General features: G+C 52.2%; 1 protein-coding gene across 3 annotated transcripts in view; it reads right to left on the bottom strand.

The window, feature by feature from the left end:
* Positions 1-1,635: 1,635 nt before the first annotated feature.
* Positions 1,636-14,220, bottom strand: part of ROR2 (receptor tyrosine kinase like orphan receptor 2) — a 221,208-nt gene continuing 208,623 nt past the window's right edge. Inside the window, exons 6-9 of one of the 3 annotated variants that reach the window (XM_081237195.1) lie at positions 10,367-10,681; positions 8,898-9,143; positions 5,801-6,003; positions 1,639-4,380 (exon numbers count right to left, since the gene is read on the bottom strand). In XM_081237195.1, the coding sequence (XP_081093321.1) occupies positions 2,935-4,380; positions 5,801-6,003; positions 8,898-9,143; positions 10,367-10,681 (2,210 nt within the window). In that variant the 3' untranslated portion in view covers positions 1,639-2,934. Of the gene's footprint in view, positions 4,381-5,800; positions 6,004-8,897; positions 9,144-10,366; positions 10,682-14,220 lie in introns of all 3 variants that reach the window. The other 2 variants (XR_014016096.1, XM_081237196.1) reach the window with 2 other exon arrangements.

Genomic DNA, 14,220 nt, shown 5'->3' with positions numbered 1-14,220 from the left:
AAAACTAATTACACTTAGGTGACTTTACTGAATAGGTGTGAAAATCGCCCTCTTGTGGGTATAGACAGGGACAGGCATGCGGCTGGGTAGAAGGTACGAGGGACATTTATCGGAATCATGCAGCTTAGCTCTAAAATCAGTTGTTCTGGAACATGCCAATTAAGTCACTTTTGTTCAACTGCAGCAACTTTAAAGGCTCAATAATCTTCCTAAAGATGCATCAAGATTGTACAATTAGAATGAGCTGTAACAAACACATGCTATTTCTAGCCCAAAAAATCCGCCAAATCAAAACCTCTCCCCCACTCTGCCAAAAAACCCTGCATCTCTCTGCAGAATCTCTGCTGCTCATTCTGCGGTTCTATCTGTGGCCCCGAGCACAAAGTTCAAGTCTCGGGGCTGAGTGATGGGAAACTGAAGTGGCCGCCCACCTCCCTGACTGAATCTGTGGAGGGAGCAGCCAAAGGGCTATTTCCCAGTTTTTAGTCTTAGGTCTCGACTGAACAGTTAAACCATCAGGTATACCAAATTAGAGATAAACTGAAGTTCCTCTTTCAGATCAGTGGAAATGAGAAGTAGTTCCGTGTAACCCTGAGTTCTTTGAATATGCAATCCAGACCACACTTGCTGGTAGAGGGGCTCCGAGGGGCTCCCAGTCATTCACAGTACTTCCTTCTACTGAGCAGGGTAGAGTCCCTCCTGAGTTTAGGATATACACTGAGACTTTTTATTTGTTTGTGTGTGGGGCTCTACCTGTCAGCAGCATTATGCTATAGCAGAAGAGCAAGGGGTGTACAAGACGACCTGACGTGCCGGAGAGCCAGGGAGACCCAGCGGGTAGGATCCAATGATGCTGTGTTTAAGGGGCCTTCACCATCAGGACCCTCTGGGCTCTTGTTAGAAATGTACTTTCTTGGTCCAACCCAGACTTGCCTGGGAGCGGGGAGGGCACTGCTCGTTTTGCAACAAGCGCTGCAAGATGTTCTGATGCAGGCTAAAGAACCCATGCCTGGGCTTCCCTGGTGTCACAGTGGTTGAGAGTCCGCCTGCCGATGCAGGCGACGCGGGTTCGTGTCCCGGTCCGGGAAGATCCCACATGCCGCGGAGTGGCTAGGCCTGTGAGCCATGGCCACTGAGCCTGCGCATCCGGAGCCTGTGCTCCGCAACGGGAGAGGCCACAGCAGTGAGAGACCCACGTACCGCAAAAAAAAAAAAAAAAAAAAGAACCAATGCCTGCGGATGTGAAGTGAATTCCTACCTGAGTCTTGCCTGGCCCAGGGTTGTGGACCTACTCCATTAAACACGGAAAACCAACCAGGCCATGCTGGGAGACAGGGACCCGCCCAAGGGGCAGCAAAAGGCCATTGGCTGGCTGGCAGAAGCATCTCCAGGACTCACCCAGCCCCTCCCCTGACTGGAAGCCCTGGAGCCCCTGACCCCGCAGTTGACCCTGGTCCAGGTATACCTGGACTCAGCTGGCCACGCTGCCAGCCAACGAGGGGATGCAGGAAGCTCTGAGCAGGTGGTGAAGGAGGCCCAATCTCCTTCGCTCTCTCTCCCCCTCCAGCCCTGCTCCAGGGCCTTGGGAAGAGCCAGACTCCAGGTCTAAAAATGGCAGGGGCTCTGGGACCTCAGGAGGAGAGAGGTTTAAAACAAAAGACCATCTTCACGTCACCTTCGGCTAATCCCTGCCACAGACCTTACCGAGAAAAGCAATGCAACTTGTTCCCATCATTTATCTGTCAAGGTATATCCACATTCAAATGGAGTCGCTGGTCCTGGATGAGCCCCCTAACCCTCAGCGCAAATCATCACCGTTGGGCACCTCCATCATCCAGCACCTCCCACTGCCTGATGTCCTCAGGACCTGCAGAGGGCAGACCGAACCTTCTGTTTTGCTTTATTGGATACACCAGGTGTGGGAGCTACACAAGTGCGCTCTACCCCATGTGGTGGATGCGGCGTGCCTGTGCACCTTCTCTCGTAGGAGCTCCGAAATGAACTGACCTCGCTTACATATGGTACAAACACAAGCAAACCAAAATACAATCAGGTGGCATCCCAATGTGGGTAACGTAAACAGTTAAATTACGAAGTCATTATTTTAAGCTCAAAATTCTTCAATGAAAATGGCATACAAAAACCATATAAATTACATTTAAGGTCTGTACAGGATTCTAAAAAAAAAAAAAGAAAAAAATAACAATACTGTGCTCTGTACAATATTGCCTCCTTTGTAACATTCCAAACCCCCAAAACACTTTCCCTTGAATTCCAGAAAACTGGGCAAAATACACATGCAGGATAATTAAAATCATTTCACAGAAGTACAAAATTGTGTGGGTTTCTTTTAAGGCACATTTCGTTTTAATACGGAACTCCCATTCCAGGAGCCCCTTTCTCATCAGACTCTGACAGGCGGCAGGCGGCCGCGTCCTGTTCCCACTAATCTTTGGTGGCTGAAGGGAGACTGTTAATGGTGGGCAGGGGGTGGGGGGGTAGCAGAGAGAAAAGCAGCCTCCTCCATTCTCACGCAGCAGCCCAGTCGCTGGGCATCGCAAAGCCCGAGGTCCCACCTCACTGCCTTTTTGCAGGCCTGTTTTCCCAAGGTTTGGAAATATTCAATCCCTATGCAATATGGAGGGAAGATGCCACCTAATTTCCTTCAGAGCACAGGCACTGCTCATGGCCGACTGACCTCCAGGGAAATGTAGGTGGCACTGGGGGTCACCATGCGTCCTGCTGGGTTACCTACCACCCCTGCCTTGTCAGGAGCCATTGGCTACAAGACCCTCCAACCAAGCAGGTGGGCACAGCGCTGCTCCGTGCACGAGAGGATGACAAGGAGACTGCACTCCAGGCCACTGGTATCTGGGGCGTGCTCCTCAGGGAGGCCCAAGTCTCCCCCACAAGCACCCCGCGGCCCTGCAGCCCTCAGGCTTCCAGCTGGACCTCAGACTCGTCCATCTGCAGAGTGTCATTGTCTCCCAGCAGCTCGGTCTCGGGGACGGAGCCGTCCTCCTCCTCCTCTGCTTCCTGCACGGGGCTCTGGGCCACGTCTTCCGGGACATTCTGCGTGTCTTCAGTGCCCTCCGAGAGCAGGGCTGCCCTGTCTGCCACGGACGTGTTGGAGGGCGCAGTGGTGACGTACCCCGTGCTGGTGGAGCCGCTGCCGCTGTGGTGGGAGCCAGGCTTGGGCACCATCTGGGCGGGTACCTGCTGCGGGGCCATCTGCATCGGGATCTGGACCGGGTAAAAGTTGGGCAGGTAGGCCCCGTAGGCCGGCACGGGCTGGTACCCATTGACGGGGATGTAGAGCTGGGGAGGGGGCACCATGGGTCTGATCTGGCCCTTCATGGGGATGAACTGGGGCTGCGGGAAGGGCTGGGCCTTCTGCTTGGGGCCCCCGTAGCGGGTGTTGCTGACGTTGCTGACGGGGCTGGTGCTCAGGGAGCTGGTCTGCGTGACGTTGCTGGCGCCTGAGGTCTGCCCCGAGCTGTTGTAGGTAGACAGGTTGCCCCAGGCCCGTAGCCGGCTGTGGATGTCCTTGAAGCGGGGCCGCCGGCTGGGGAACTCGTGCCAGCACTCGATCATCAGCGCGTACACCCAGGCGGGGCAGTCGTCGGGGCAGGGCAGCACCTGCCGGCTCCGGACCATCTCCACCACGTCCTGGTTGGAGTGGCCGCAGTAGGGCTGCAGGCCGTAGCTGAACACCTCCCACAGGACCACGCCGTAGGACCAGATGTCCGAGTCCACAGAGAACTTGCCGTACATGATGGCCTCGGGGGACATCCAGCGGATGGGCAGGAGCGCGCTCCCCGTCAGCTTGTAGTAGTCGGCCGAGTACACTTCGCGGAAGAGCCCCAAGTCTGAGATCTTCACGGTCAGCTTGTCGTACACGAGCACGTTGCGGGTGGCCAGGTCCTTGTGGACCACGTGGTGGCTGGACAGGTACTCCATGCCCGCGGCGATCTGCGCCACCACGTGCACGAAGTCGGGGGGCTCCAGGGCGGACTTCACCGTGCGGTCGTCGTCTGTGCTGCCCACGTCCGAGTGTGGCGAGCGCATGACCAGGAACTCGTGCAGGTCGCCGTGCGAGCAGTAGCTAAAGATCATGCTGAGGGGCTGGTCCTTGGTCACCACGCCCAGCAGGCAGACGATGTTGGGGTGCTGCAGCCGTGCCCGCAGGAGGGCCTCGTGCCGGAACTCCTCCCGCAGCGGCCCCTCCGCTTTGTCCTTCAGCGTCTTAATAGCCACGGCCTGGGTCTGCTCGCCCGGCGCCGGGCCGAATAGATGCCCTTTGTAGACCTTTCCGAACCGGTCCTCCCCGAGCTCTTCCATGAATCTCACCGTGGACAAGCTGATCTCCTTGAGTTTGGCCTGCCAAGAAGAAAAGCTCCGGTGAAACATTTCTGCCACCGAGATGCGAGGAGGCACGGCTGAACAGCTGGGAGGGGATTCTGGGGGGGCCAGTCCTAGAGCCGCCCCCCAGCCTGGGCTTGCAGAGAACCCGCCAATCCCCCCCGGCCCAGGCTCAGCCTGCCCCGCACAATGCTCTCTGCTCTTAAATGTACTCTGACACCATGAGGCTGCCTGAAACTTTCAACAGGGTCCCAACCAGGCTGCAAACAATGTCCCCACCCCAAAAGATACCACTGCAGACTATATGTGTGAGGGTGTGTATGTGCGCACACCTATTTACACACCGCAGCCATGCTGAACTCCGGCTGTCCCAGGTCACCCTCCCAGCTGTGTCCCCCACTTAGGGCCTTTCCTGATGTTCCCTGCTATGCGCCCACCGACAGGCCCAGCCACCACTGTTCATCACAACAAGATGCAATGTCTATTTCCCTCCAACCCTGAGGTGTGCTTCCCCGGATCTGAGTCATTTTTAGAGTCCAGGCCAGCTGCTCTCCAGATGTGCCTCCAAGGGCCTGTTTTGCCGCTTCCTCTTGATTAGATTCTCCAGTGGATGCCACTTGACAGAAGCACCACACAGGTGAAATCGATTTGAACCTTGCGTCTCAGCCTCTACAACTTCCCGTCCCTTCTGTGCGCCTGGCCCCCGTCCTCGGAGGCTCTCTGAACCCCAGGGAATCTGTGCCCTCACCTGCCAGCCCTTCACCCACAGCAAACCCTCCGTGACTCCTGGTTACTGAGCTGAATGAGTCCACCCTCTCTCTCTTCAGAGCCTGGATGGAAATGGTTTTCCCCCAAAACTTTCAAATAATGTAAATGCCCCCTTCACTGAAGCTAGGTGGGCTGGGAGAGACCTCCTCCCGTGATACATTTCAGTGTGTTCTCGCTACCCTAAGAACTCAGGTTGGGGGTGGTCTGCCCCCCTACCACCACTACAGGACTGTTGCTGTGTCCTTCCCTGTAAAACAAAACAAAGCAAAACCAACCCAACCCCAAGCGGACCGGAAAACAGGTCATCATCCCTTAAAAATACCATGTTGACCCTCAAGTGGTGGGGGTGATCTGAGCCCTTCTTTTGTGTGTCCTCCTGTGGGGACAGCTGAAGTACAGCAAAGTGAGGACAGCTCATTCGGGCCCATGCTAAAATGGCTGGTCTCCGTCGAGGGAGAACAGTGAAGTCCACACACACCTTCCATATACTCCCTAAGGACACAAACGTCCTGGTATATTTTAGAGAAGAAACGGCAAAATGAAGGACAGTTTAAAAGAATTACATGCTGTGTATCAAGCAAATTAAGAAACCTAGAATTGGAGGTAACCAATCTCCAGGTAGAGGTTAAGCCTGGGGGAGCTGCCTCTTTAAATACTGGGGCACAGAGACCTGCTTGTGCTGGTTGATGAGAGGCATTTCCACGTCCTGGCTGGGTGAGGCCATCAGCTGCCGCCTCTGGGGCGTGGAGGAAGAAGCCTTCTGTTTATTCCGGCACATGCAGACCAAGAAGAAAAGGCATGCGATGACCAGGGGAATGGCAATGCTCGGAACCAAGATATACAGAATTCCCATCCTGCTGCTGTCTTGGGGGCCTGTGAACAGCAAGGCGTTCATGAGTTTTCTGAAAACATCCCTGTTTGCAACTCGAAGTTCTCCATCATCCCACTCCCACCTCCAACTACAATATTCAAGCACAAGTAGACAATCAGGGTAAGTTTCACAAAGGGACAAAATTATAAACCAAACCTCAAAAAAAGTAATGTACCCAAAAACGCACATCCCGTTAAACATTTGCAAAACACAATCTAGAACTGCCCACCACGGAAACAAAGAGGAAATCAGAGCTCAAAAAATAAACGAACTCTAAAGGTCTTACAGTAGCAAACACCACCATCACATTCCCTTCTAATTTGAATACCGTTGGAAATAGGTGCTCTGACTTTTCATCTTTACTGAACTCGATGAAACACATGGGACATGCTTGTCCTCAGTGAAGGAAACTGGATACTGGCATTAGAAGTGATCCTTTTCTCCATTCAACATTTTAGGGTTTTCCACATTTTTGTACAATGAACCCATATTCTTTTAAGACAATAATTAAAAATGCATTTGATTTAGAAGAGCACTGGTAGCCAATGAGTTTGACCCAACAAATAGCAGCAAGGGCAGAACAATTCTTGAAAAACAATGGTAAGATGTACAAACCGTCTGAGGCTTCCAAGTGTTTTTCCTTCATTTTTTTCCACGGTGAAGAGCAATACTCTGTCTCCCCCTACAGGATTTACAGAAAAGCACAGAGGGCCCCAGGCTGCAAGGCTAAAAAGGACGGCCAGGAACCCTGTGAGCAGTGCTGCCCTCTGAGGGAGAGTTGAGGCTTCTGCTCTGTGATGTGGAAGGCAAGTCCTCCAAAAGGCCCCTCTCCCCACAACAGTTTTCACCTTAACCTTGTGAATAATCACATGGGACTTGGGCCTCCCTATGACCAGTGGGTAATGAGCTTTCCATGTGAAAGCAAACAAGTGATTTCTGGTCCATGTGGTCCCCCAAAGAGCTAATTCAGTTCTAAAAATCACCACTACCACCACCATAGTAAAGAAGCCTTGTCCCAAAGCCAGTCTTGCCCCCCAGCCTCCAAAAGAAGATAAAAATCAAATACAACCACACACACAACTCTCCTGACCCCGCCCAGGAGGCAGATATTTTAGAAGACTCAGGGGCAGTGGGGATTCTGGGTCATTTTTCACGATTAGGGCTAAGGGGAGATTCCAGGACCCTCAGGCCAAGGTGAGAGATGTGACCACCATCCATAGGTTTATAGACCATTAACTTTTATCATCACCTTTTAAAAATCACCAACAGAACACAGGCTTGTTAATAATTCTATTGACAGCATTAGACAAAAGTGAATGTTTCTAATAACTAATTTCACCAAAGGCTATACTATTGCTAATAGGTTGGTATTCACTTAATTTTTTATGTATATATTTAAGTTGAACATGAAATAACCAGTATTCAACTAATTTGACATAGAGAAGCAGCAGTTTCATATAATTTTTAAAAATAGAATTTTAAATGGAATCACATCACTCATGTTTGCCTGCTCCTGGTTTTGTGGCAGAATAATATATCTCAGGACACGTTTCCCGCAGAACAGATAGCACTAGGCACTCTGCAAGAGCTGCACACTGTCCCAAGGTACGGATGTACTCCAATTATCATCCAATCCCTTGTTGGTAAACAATTACTCTGTCCTTTAGCTGTTAAAAGTGATTCTGCAACAAATATCCTTGCATGTCTGCCCTTTAAGTGCAAATATATTTCTGCAATATAAGATTCCTATGGCATTGCCAGGTCAAAGAACATACATATTTCTCTTTATGATTTGATTCATTTTTAATTACAAAAATAAAAACTGCTCATTGTAAAAACATCTTATGTTTTAACATATCTGTAGGTCATGGGAAATCACTGCTGAAAGTATGATGTTTATCTGTGCAAAATTTCTTCCATGAAATATAAGGGCATATGTGTGCTCACTCACATACCCTTTACTCATTTTGTTTCTTTCATCAGAAAGAAAGAAGGAAGCAAGGGAGGAAGGAAGGAAAGTGAGAGAGAAAGGAAAGGGAAGGGAGGGAGAGGAGGAGGATGAAAGAAAGACGGAGAGAGACCGAGAGACAGAGAGAAGAACAGGAAGAAAGAGAAACCCAAAAGACACAACACAGCTATTGCCCTACAGCTTGCATCTTTCCCTTAACAGGTCAATATGAACATCCTTCCTTGCAGGAAATGTTTTTAAACAACTGTAGCGTTCCATTGAATAACTTTACTATAATCTAATTACCAAACTTTTCATTCTTAAAATTTATTCCTGCACAGAGATAATGATGTCTGTAAAATTTGCAACCATGAACTACAAACTTTTCTCCTAGTCATAATTTAAGACAGAAATTGCAGGGAAAACAGTTAAGAGATTTAAGTTCTATTTTCTCCTCAGTCTGCTACATCTCCGTGTAAAAGCTGAGCAGAGTGGGAGGCGAGGGAGGGCGCGCAGGAGGCCTTGTGCCCCAACTACAGATGCTGGTCTGAGAAGCTGGTTGTAATAGTAATGGGAAGCATTTCCACTAATAGTGGGAAATGCATGCCAATGTTCACTGGGAAACAAGAGGCCAAACTGAATATCCCAGGACCACACGTGGAAAAAGGGCTGCAGGAGGGCCCCAAATGTAAACAGTAGTCTCTGCTGAGTGGTAAAATTAGAGGTGATTTGCACATTCTTCTTCAGACTTTTCTATAATTTCAAACGTCCTATAATGACCAGATACTTTTACAACCAGCAACAGCTTTATTTAAAACAAATAATCATGGTGGTGAAACTCGGTGTGGGCAGGGGGCTCCCAGAGCTATCAGCCTCCCGGTTGCACATCATCACAAAGTACACCCCACAGTCAACACTTTTTAAAAAAAAGAGAGAGAGAATACATACTACAAGAGGGTACGTCACACAGTTCCATGCGTACGTTTTTATTCTGCGTGAAGCACCAGGGGCCTTCCATCTGCCCTGCAGGGTTCCGGCAGTAGGCGTGCCCTCCTCCGAGCTCTGGGAAGTCGGCGCTTGTCAGGTGGTGGCTGTGGGGATGCTGCAGGGCCCACGGCTGGCACTGGTGTCCCGACTTGGTGGTGCTGGCCGTCCCTCTGTAATCCGTGCCTGAGCCGTTGTAGCACTGATGGTCTGAGAGAGAAGATGCGTCAGGAGGCCCGAAAATTAAGAGGAAGCCGCCCTCCTCTGGGGGTCCGGGGAGCACGCTTCTTCAACTATTCCAAAAAGGAACAACAAAGCCACTTTTTGCCTGGATGTACCCACACTGAAATTTCCAAAAGACCAAAGAGTTTGACATCACTTCCAAGGAAAGCAGCATTAGACGTAATGACTGAATACAGTCCCAAGCCCACAAATTAAATGGGCAGGTGCACCAGGTACATATATGGGGGAAATAACTGGTCAGAAGTTATTCTATGGCCCTGACACAACTTTGGACTCACCAGGCACCCCCATTGCACAATGACGATGTCAACCCCAGCCCCACGTTCACTTGCACTAGAAGCAAAACCAAACGACGCAGGAGGGAAGAGAAACTCCCAGGCCTGGCCGCCCAGCCTCAGTGAGGATGCGCGGCTCAGCCTTCTGTGCACAGAGCCCCAGGCTCACACCACTCCGGGGTGGGTGGGGGACCCAGGGCCTCTCTGAGCCACACCTGGAGTGTGTGTTTGTTGAACACCGGTTACACCGTGCTTGCTGTGTGCAGGCACTGTTCTAAGAACTTTCTAAATACTAATTCATTTAATCTACATTCCAGCTGCTGAGGTCAGCAGTTATTATCCCCGTGTAATATGAGGAAACTGGTATTTAAGCAACTTGCCCGAGGTCTCATGGAGTCAGCCTGGCAACCAGGATTTGGACGGTGCAGTGGGTCTGTAGACCAGGCTCTGACTGCCCTGGTGAGGAGACCTGCCGCCCTCGGGAACCCTGGCCTCGCCAAGGAAGTGAATATTTCCCAAGCCTGGGAGGGAGGCGACTTCTTCCCTGGGTCCCCTCCCCTCAAGGAGGGCCACAATCCTAGTCAGCTGCTGAGAGATGCTTGTGCACCACAAGGCAGTCTTGGAAGCGGACTCCGCCTCCCCCAAAGCTCCTCACAGCTTTGGGGACAGGCGCAGAAAGTCCTCCCATCTTAGAGAAGCCAAGTTGGTGGCTCATCGGGGTAGAGTGACTTACTGGGGACCCACAAGCAGGCAGGGCCAGGAGGGCTGTGCAACTGGAACTGGACAACGGCGAGTCCCCACCCCGCAACTGCCCTACCGGAATGGGGGCCGGTCTGTGAGACTTCCCCGGATGCAATGGGGTCCCCAGGCTCTTAAGAGGCAGGACCCCGGCCTCGGGGGCGGGCACAGACTCACAGCGGCCCAGCCTCTCGGCCGGGATGCCGATGCGCATGCAGTTGGCGGCGTCCGGGCTCTCGGGCATGGGCAACGCCTCGCACTTGGGCAGCTGCAGCCGCATGAGGATGAGCGGGTTGGAGCGCGCAATCGTGTACTCCTGGCGGCAGAGGTCGCTCTCCAGCACCTCGCACTCGTCCCGGCACAGCTCGCGCGGCTTGGGCGCCCGGGAGCGCGCGTCGCACAGCGGGAACACGAAGTGGCAGAAGGACGGGATGGCGAACTGCGAGCACTGGTCCGACAGGTGCGTGGAGGTGCCGATCATGGTGAAGGCAGCTGCGGAGGCGGCGGGGCCGGCGTTAGGGTGGGCTGGGCCCTGCCTGGGACCACCCCCTGCCCGGCAACGCCTGCCCGGCACCCCTGGTTTCATCTCCAACCCTGGCTCCCCACTCTTCCCAGGGCCCCTGGTCCCACCCACCCTGCCCGGCGTCCGTGGCCCCCATCTCGTCCGTGCCCCGTCGCCCCCCACCCTCCGCCTTGTCTTCTGCCAGCCGCGAGAGGCTCTCACAAGAGCAGGGCCCCAGGGAGCACATAGGCCGCCCGGGTTTGCACCAGACAAAGAAGGTCCCTGGTGCCAGGGCTTCATTTACAAACATCAAAAGCGAGACAAGAAAGAAAGAAAACTAGGCCCCAGATCTCATCCAGCTAGAGGCTACTTCCATGACAGGAAGATTCTGTTATCAGACCCAAAGCCACTTCCTAAGGTCCTGCTATGAACTGGCTCTGCAAGCACATGGCGGTAGGTAGAGCTGTGGGCTGAGTGGCTTCTAGAAGGAGAGACTGGAGCAGAGGCCCAAGGACCAAGCCTTGGTCTTCCTGACATCTCAGGGCCTGTGAGAAGAGGGGAGGCCTGGCCAGGGAGATGACCCAGGGGATGGAGATAGTGTGCCAGAAAGATGAATGATCCGCCCTGTGACATATGCAGCCCAAGGAGGAGTAAGATGACAAATGGGGGGCTTCCCTGGTGGCGCAGTGGTTGAGAGTCCGCCTGCCGATGCAGGGGACACGGGTTCGTACCCCGATCCGGGACGATCCCACATGCCGCGGAGCGGCTGGGCCCGTGAGCCATGGCCCCTGAGCTTGCGCGTCCAGAGCCTGTGCTCCGCAATGGGAGAGGCCACAACAATGAGAGGCCCGCGTACCGCAAAAAAAAAAAAAAAAAAGAAGATGACAAATGGGGGTGCAGGGGAGTCCCTCAGGTGGAGTCTGGGGAGAGCCAAGAAACTGCTGGAGGAGGTTCTAAGTGGGGAGAGGGGCAGGGCTTTGTGATAAAGGAGAGCAGAGAAGCAGGCTGTCGCAGGAGAGTCTGGAGCCAGGGTGGGCTGGCTTGCTTTTTAGGGGCAAGACGTCACAAGATGGAGCCTGACGGGAAGAACCTGACACCTGATGTGGAGAAGGGAAGGGGGTGGGAGCTGCAGATACAAGGTCTAGGCAGGTGAGCGGGAGCAGAGTTGCCAGTGGCAGGAGGGAAGGCGTGCGCTCCAGGCGCTCTCCTCAGGGCTGTGGCAGTCAGGGTTCAAAGGAAAGCATCAGTTGCCCCATACATGCCCACGGCAGAAGGCCCACCCCACTCTGACCTATGAAGGACCTGCTTATAAGGATCTGATCTTGGACAGCTGGAGAAAAGGAGGAGCCTCTGCCTACACACCCTGCTGAGATGGGGAGGAGGATACCAGAGAGGTTGGAATTTAGTTCCTGGGACACCCCAGCTCCACCCATGACTTGTAGTGCCATGTCCACTGTGGCCAGCAGGTGGCGCTGCTGGCACCCATTTCCCACACCGCCCCCCCACCCCACCCCAAGGACCCACCAGCCACCCATGACAGGCATTGGGTTAGATGAGCTGGCATGGGAGCCCAGTTCTGGCCCTGCCCTTTCATTTACTACAGGGTTGTCAGTCACTCAGTCCTTTCTGGGCCTGGGTCTTTATCTGTCAAGGGATCTGTTGAGGCCACACTTTGGGGAATGAAAGCCCACAGGGAGCCAATAAAACAGCACGTGAGGTGAATGGTCCACGAGGGTCTGGTAACAGGCTGTGTCCATGCGCTGCAAGCAGCGCTGGGTTCCAGGCACTCTGTAGTGTGCTGCTCACATCATCCTTAGTCCTCTGGTCCCTTCTGGACAATATTAAAATTGAGGAATGGAGAGGTAAGAGGTTAAGGTGCAGGGTCTCTTGGAGTTAGCTGACAAACCAAGTCTGAACCCAGTTCAGTCCCATCACGTGAGCTGGCAACTGACTACCAAGAGGGTTGTTGCCAGTGTTGCACTTGACCCCCAGGCAGGGAAAGACCTAAGAAAGCCAAACATGGCATTGCTTTTGGGGTACCAACTGATAGGATGTCAAGGCTGACCCTTTTAGGATTTCTCCTACCCCCGCCCCAGAACCTATCTCGTGAGGGCTTATTTCTGAAAGATGGTTCTAGGCACCGAGGAGGTCCAACCATCATATCTCCGCTTTTGTTTACACCCAGCACATCACTCTGATGGTTCTGGGGCCCATTCCTGGGAAGCTTCCAGAGTCCCTGGAATGAGTTCTTACAAGCACGCTCTCCAAATAGACTATCTCCACAACCAGTGCAGTCTCTAAACCTCAAGTCAGTCAGTCTAGAGCAACTTCACATTTATTTTTTCAAAAATACACAAATATAGAACACTCATTCTAAACTTGTACCTAAAAACTACTATAAAAATGAGTCTGCTTAGACATCTGATTTGTTAATCCTTTAAACAATTCCTGAAGAAATAATTGAGAGACAATCTTGTGCCTTGAATCAGTGTTTGCCAACTACTGGGATATAAAATTAATTCTGGAGTCTGCGGGTAGTGTTTTAAAAGATGATTAGAACGGAAGAGAGGATGTCGGAGTGCATGGTTCGCATTAAGGCTGGAACCAACTTTTTTCTTTAATGAAATAAAACTGAAGAGAAAAATCACAGTGCACTCACTGCCTTTGTTCAGGGAAAATGTTGTTTCCTGTAACCCATTTCAGTTCTATGAAGTAGAGGTATATGTAGACTAAGTCACGATGTAAAATATACTTTTTATTGATACTGTATGTTGTGGTCAGAAAGTTTGAGAAGTTCTGCTTTAAATGGCATAAGAAGCTTTTCCAATGAGACATACTAACAATTTCAAAAGATTCTCCCATTGGACCAAGATAGCATCTTCCAAGATCTCCAGGTCCCATTAGTGCCCTTCCATTCTCACTGGACACCTGGCCCTGTCCTCAGGGGGCTCTGTAACCATGGGTCAGGCAGGCCCCTCCTCTGTGATCATGACCTTAGACCCTCCAGACTGTGGGTGAAATACAAAGCCAGGGTTGACCTAAACTTAGAAGGACATCAGTGTCACCTATGTGAGTTTCTACCTGGGGGCCTCCTTTGTGCCCTTACCAGGGCAGTGCTTTGCCAGCCCCTCCACAAATCCCTCCAGAATCACCGGGAGCCCCACATTGCAAGTTGGCTGGGGTCAAGAACCACTGTGCAGAGGATGTAGTTCAACGGGGACACCTGCCATCTTCACAAGATCCTCCTCATTCCTTATAGTCTGGAGAGAAAACGTTTGGGCTTGTGGGGAGAGCAGAGAGAGGCGGAGGGGGGCTTTTGGGGGCCTTGGTCTAATTCATTTTCTCACTTCTCAAGGGCTTTCCCCCAGGAAGTCCTTGACATCAAGGTGAGGGCTACCACCAACCAGAGAGAGTAACTTCTAAAATGACAGAGAACGAGCAGCTTCACTCCTAAATGATCTGCGACATTTCTCACACAACGGAGCAGGTACCCAAAGACCTGGCTATGCCTGCAAACCGGGGGCCTATG

Source organism: Mesoplodon bidens (genome assembly GCF_964165515.1).
Source record: "Mesoplodon bidens genome assembly, chromosome: 6".
Classification (NCBI taxonomy): Eukaryota; Metazoa; Chordata; class Mammalia; order Artiodactyla; family Ziphiidae; genus Mesoplodon; species Mesoplodon bidens.
The sequence above is the reverse complement of the archived record's forward strand: the minus strand, read 5'-3'. Positions and strand labels throughout refer to the sequence as shown.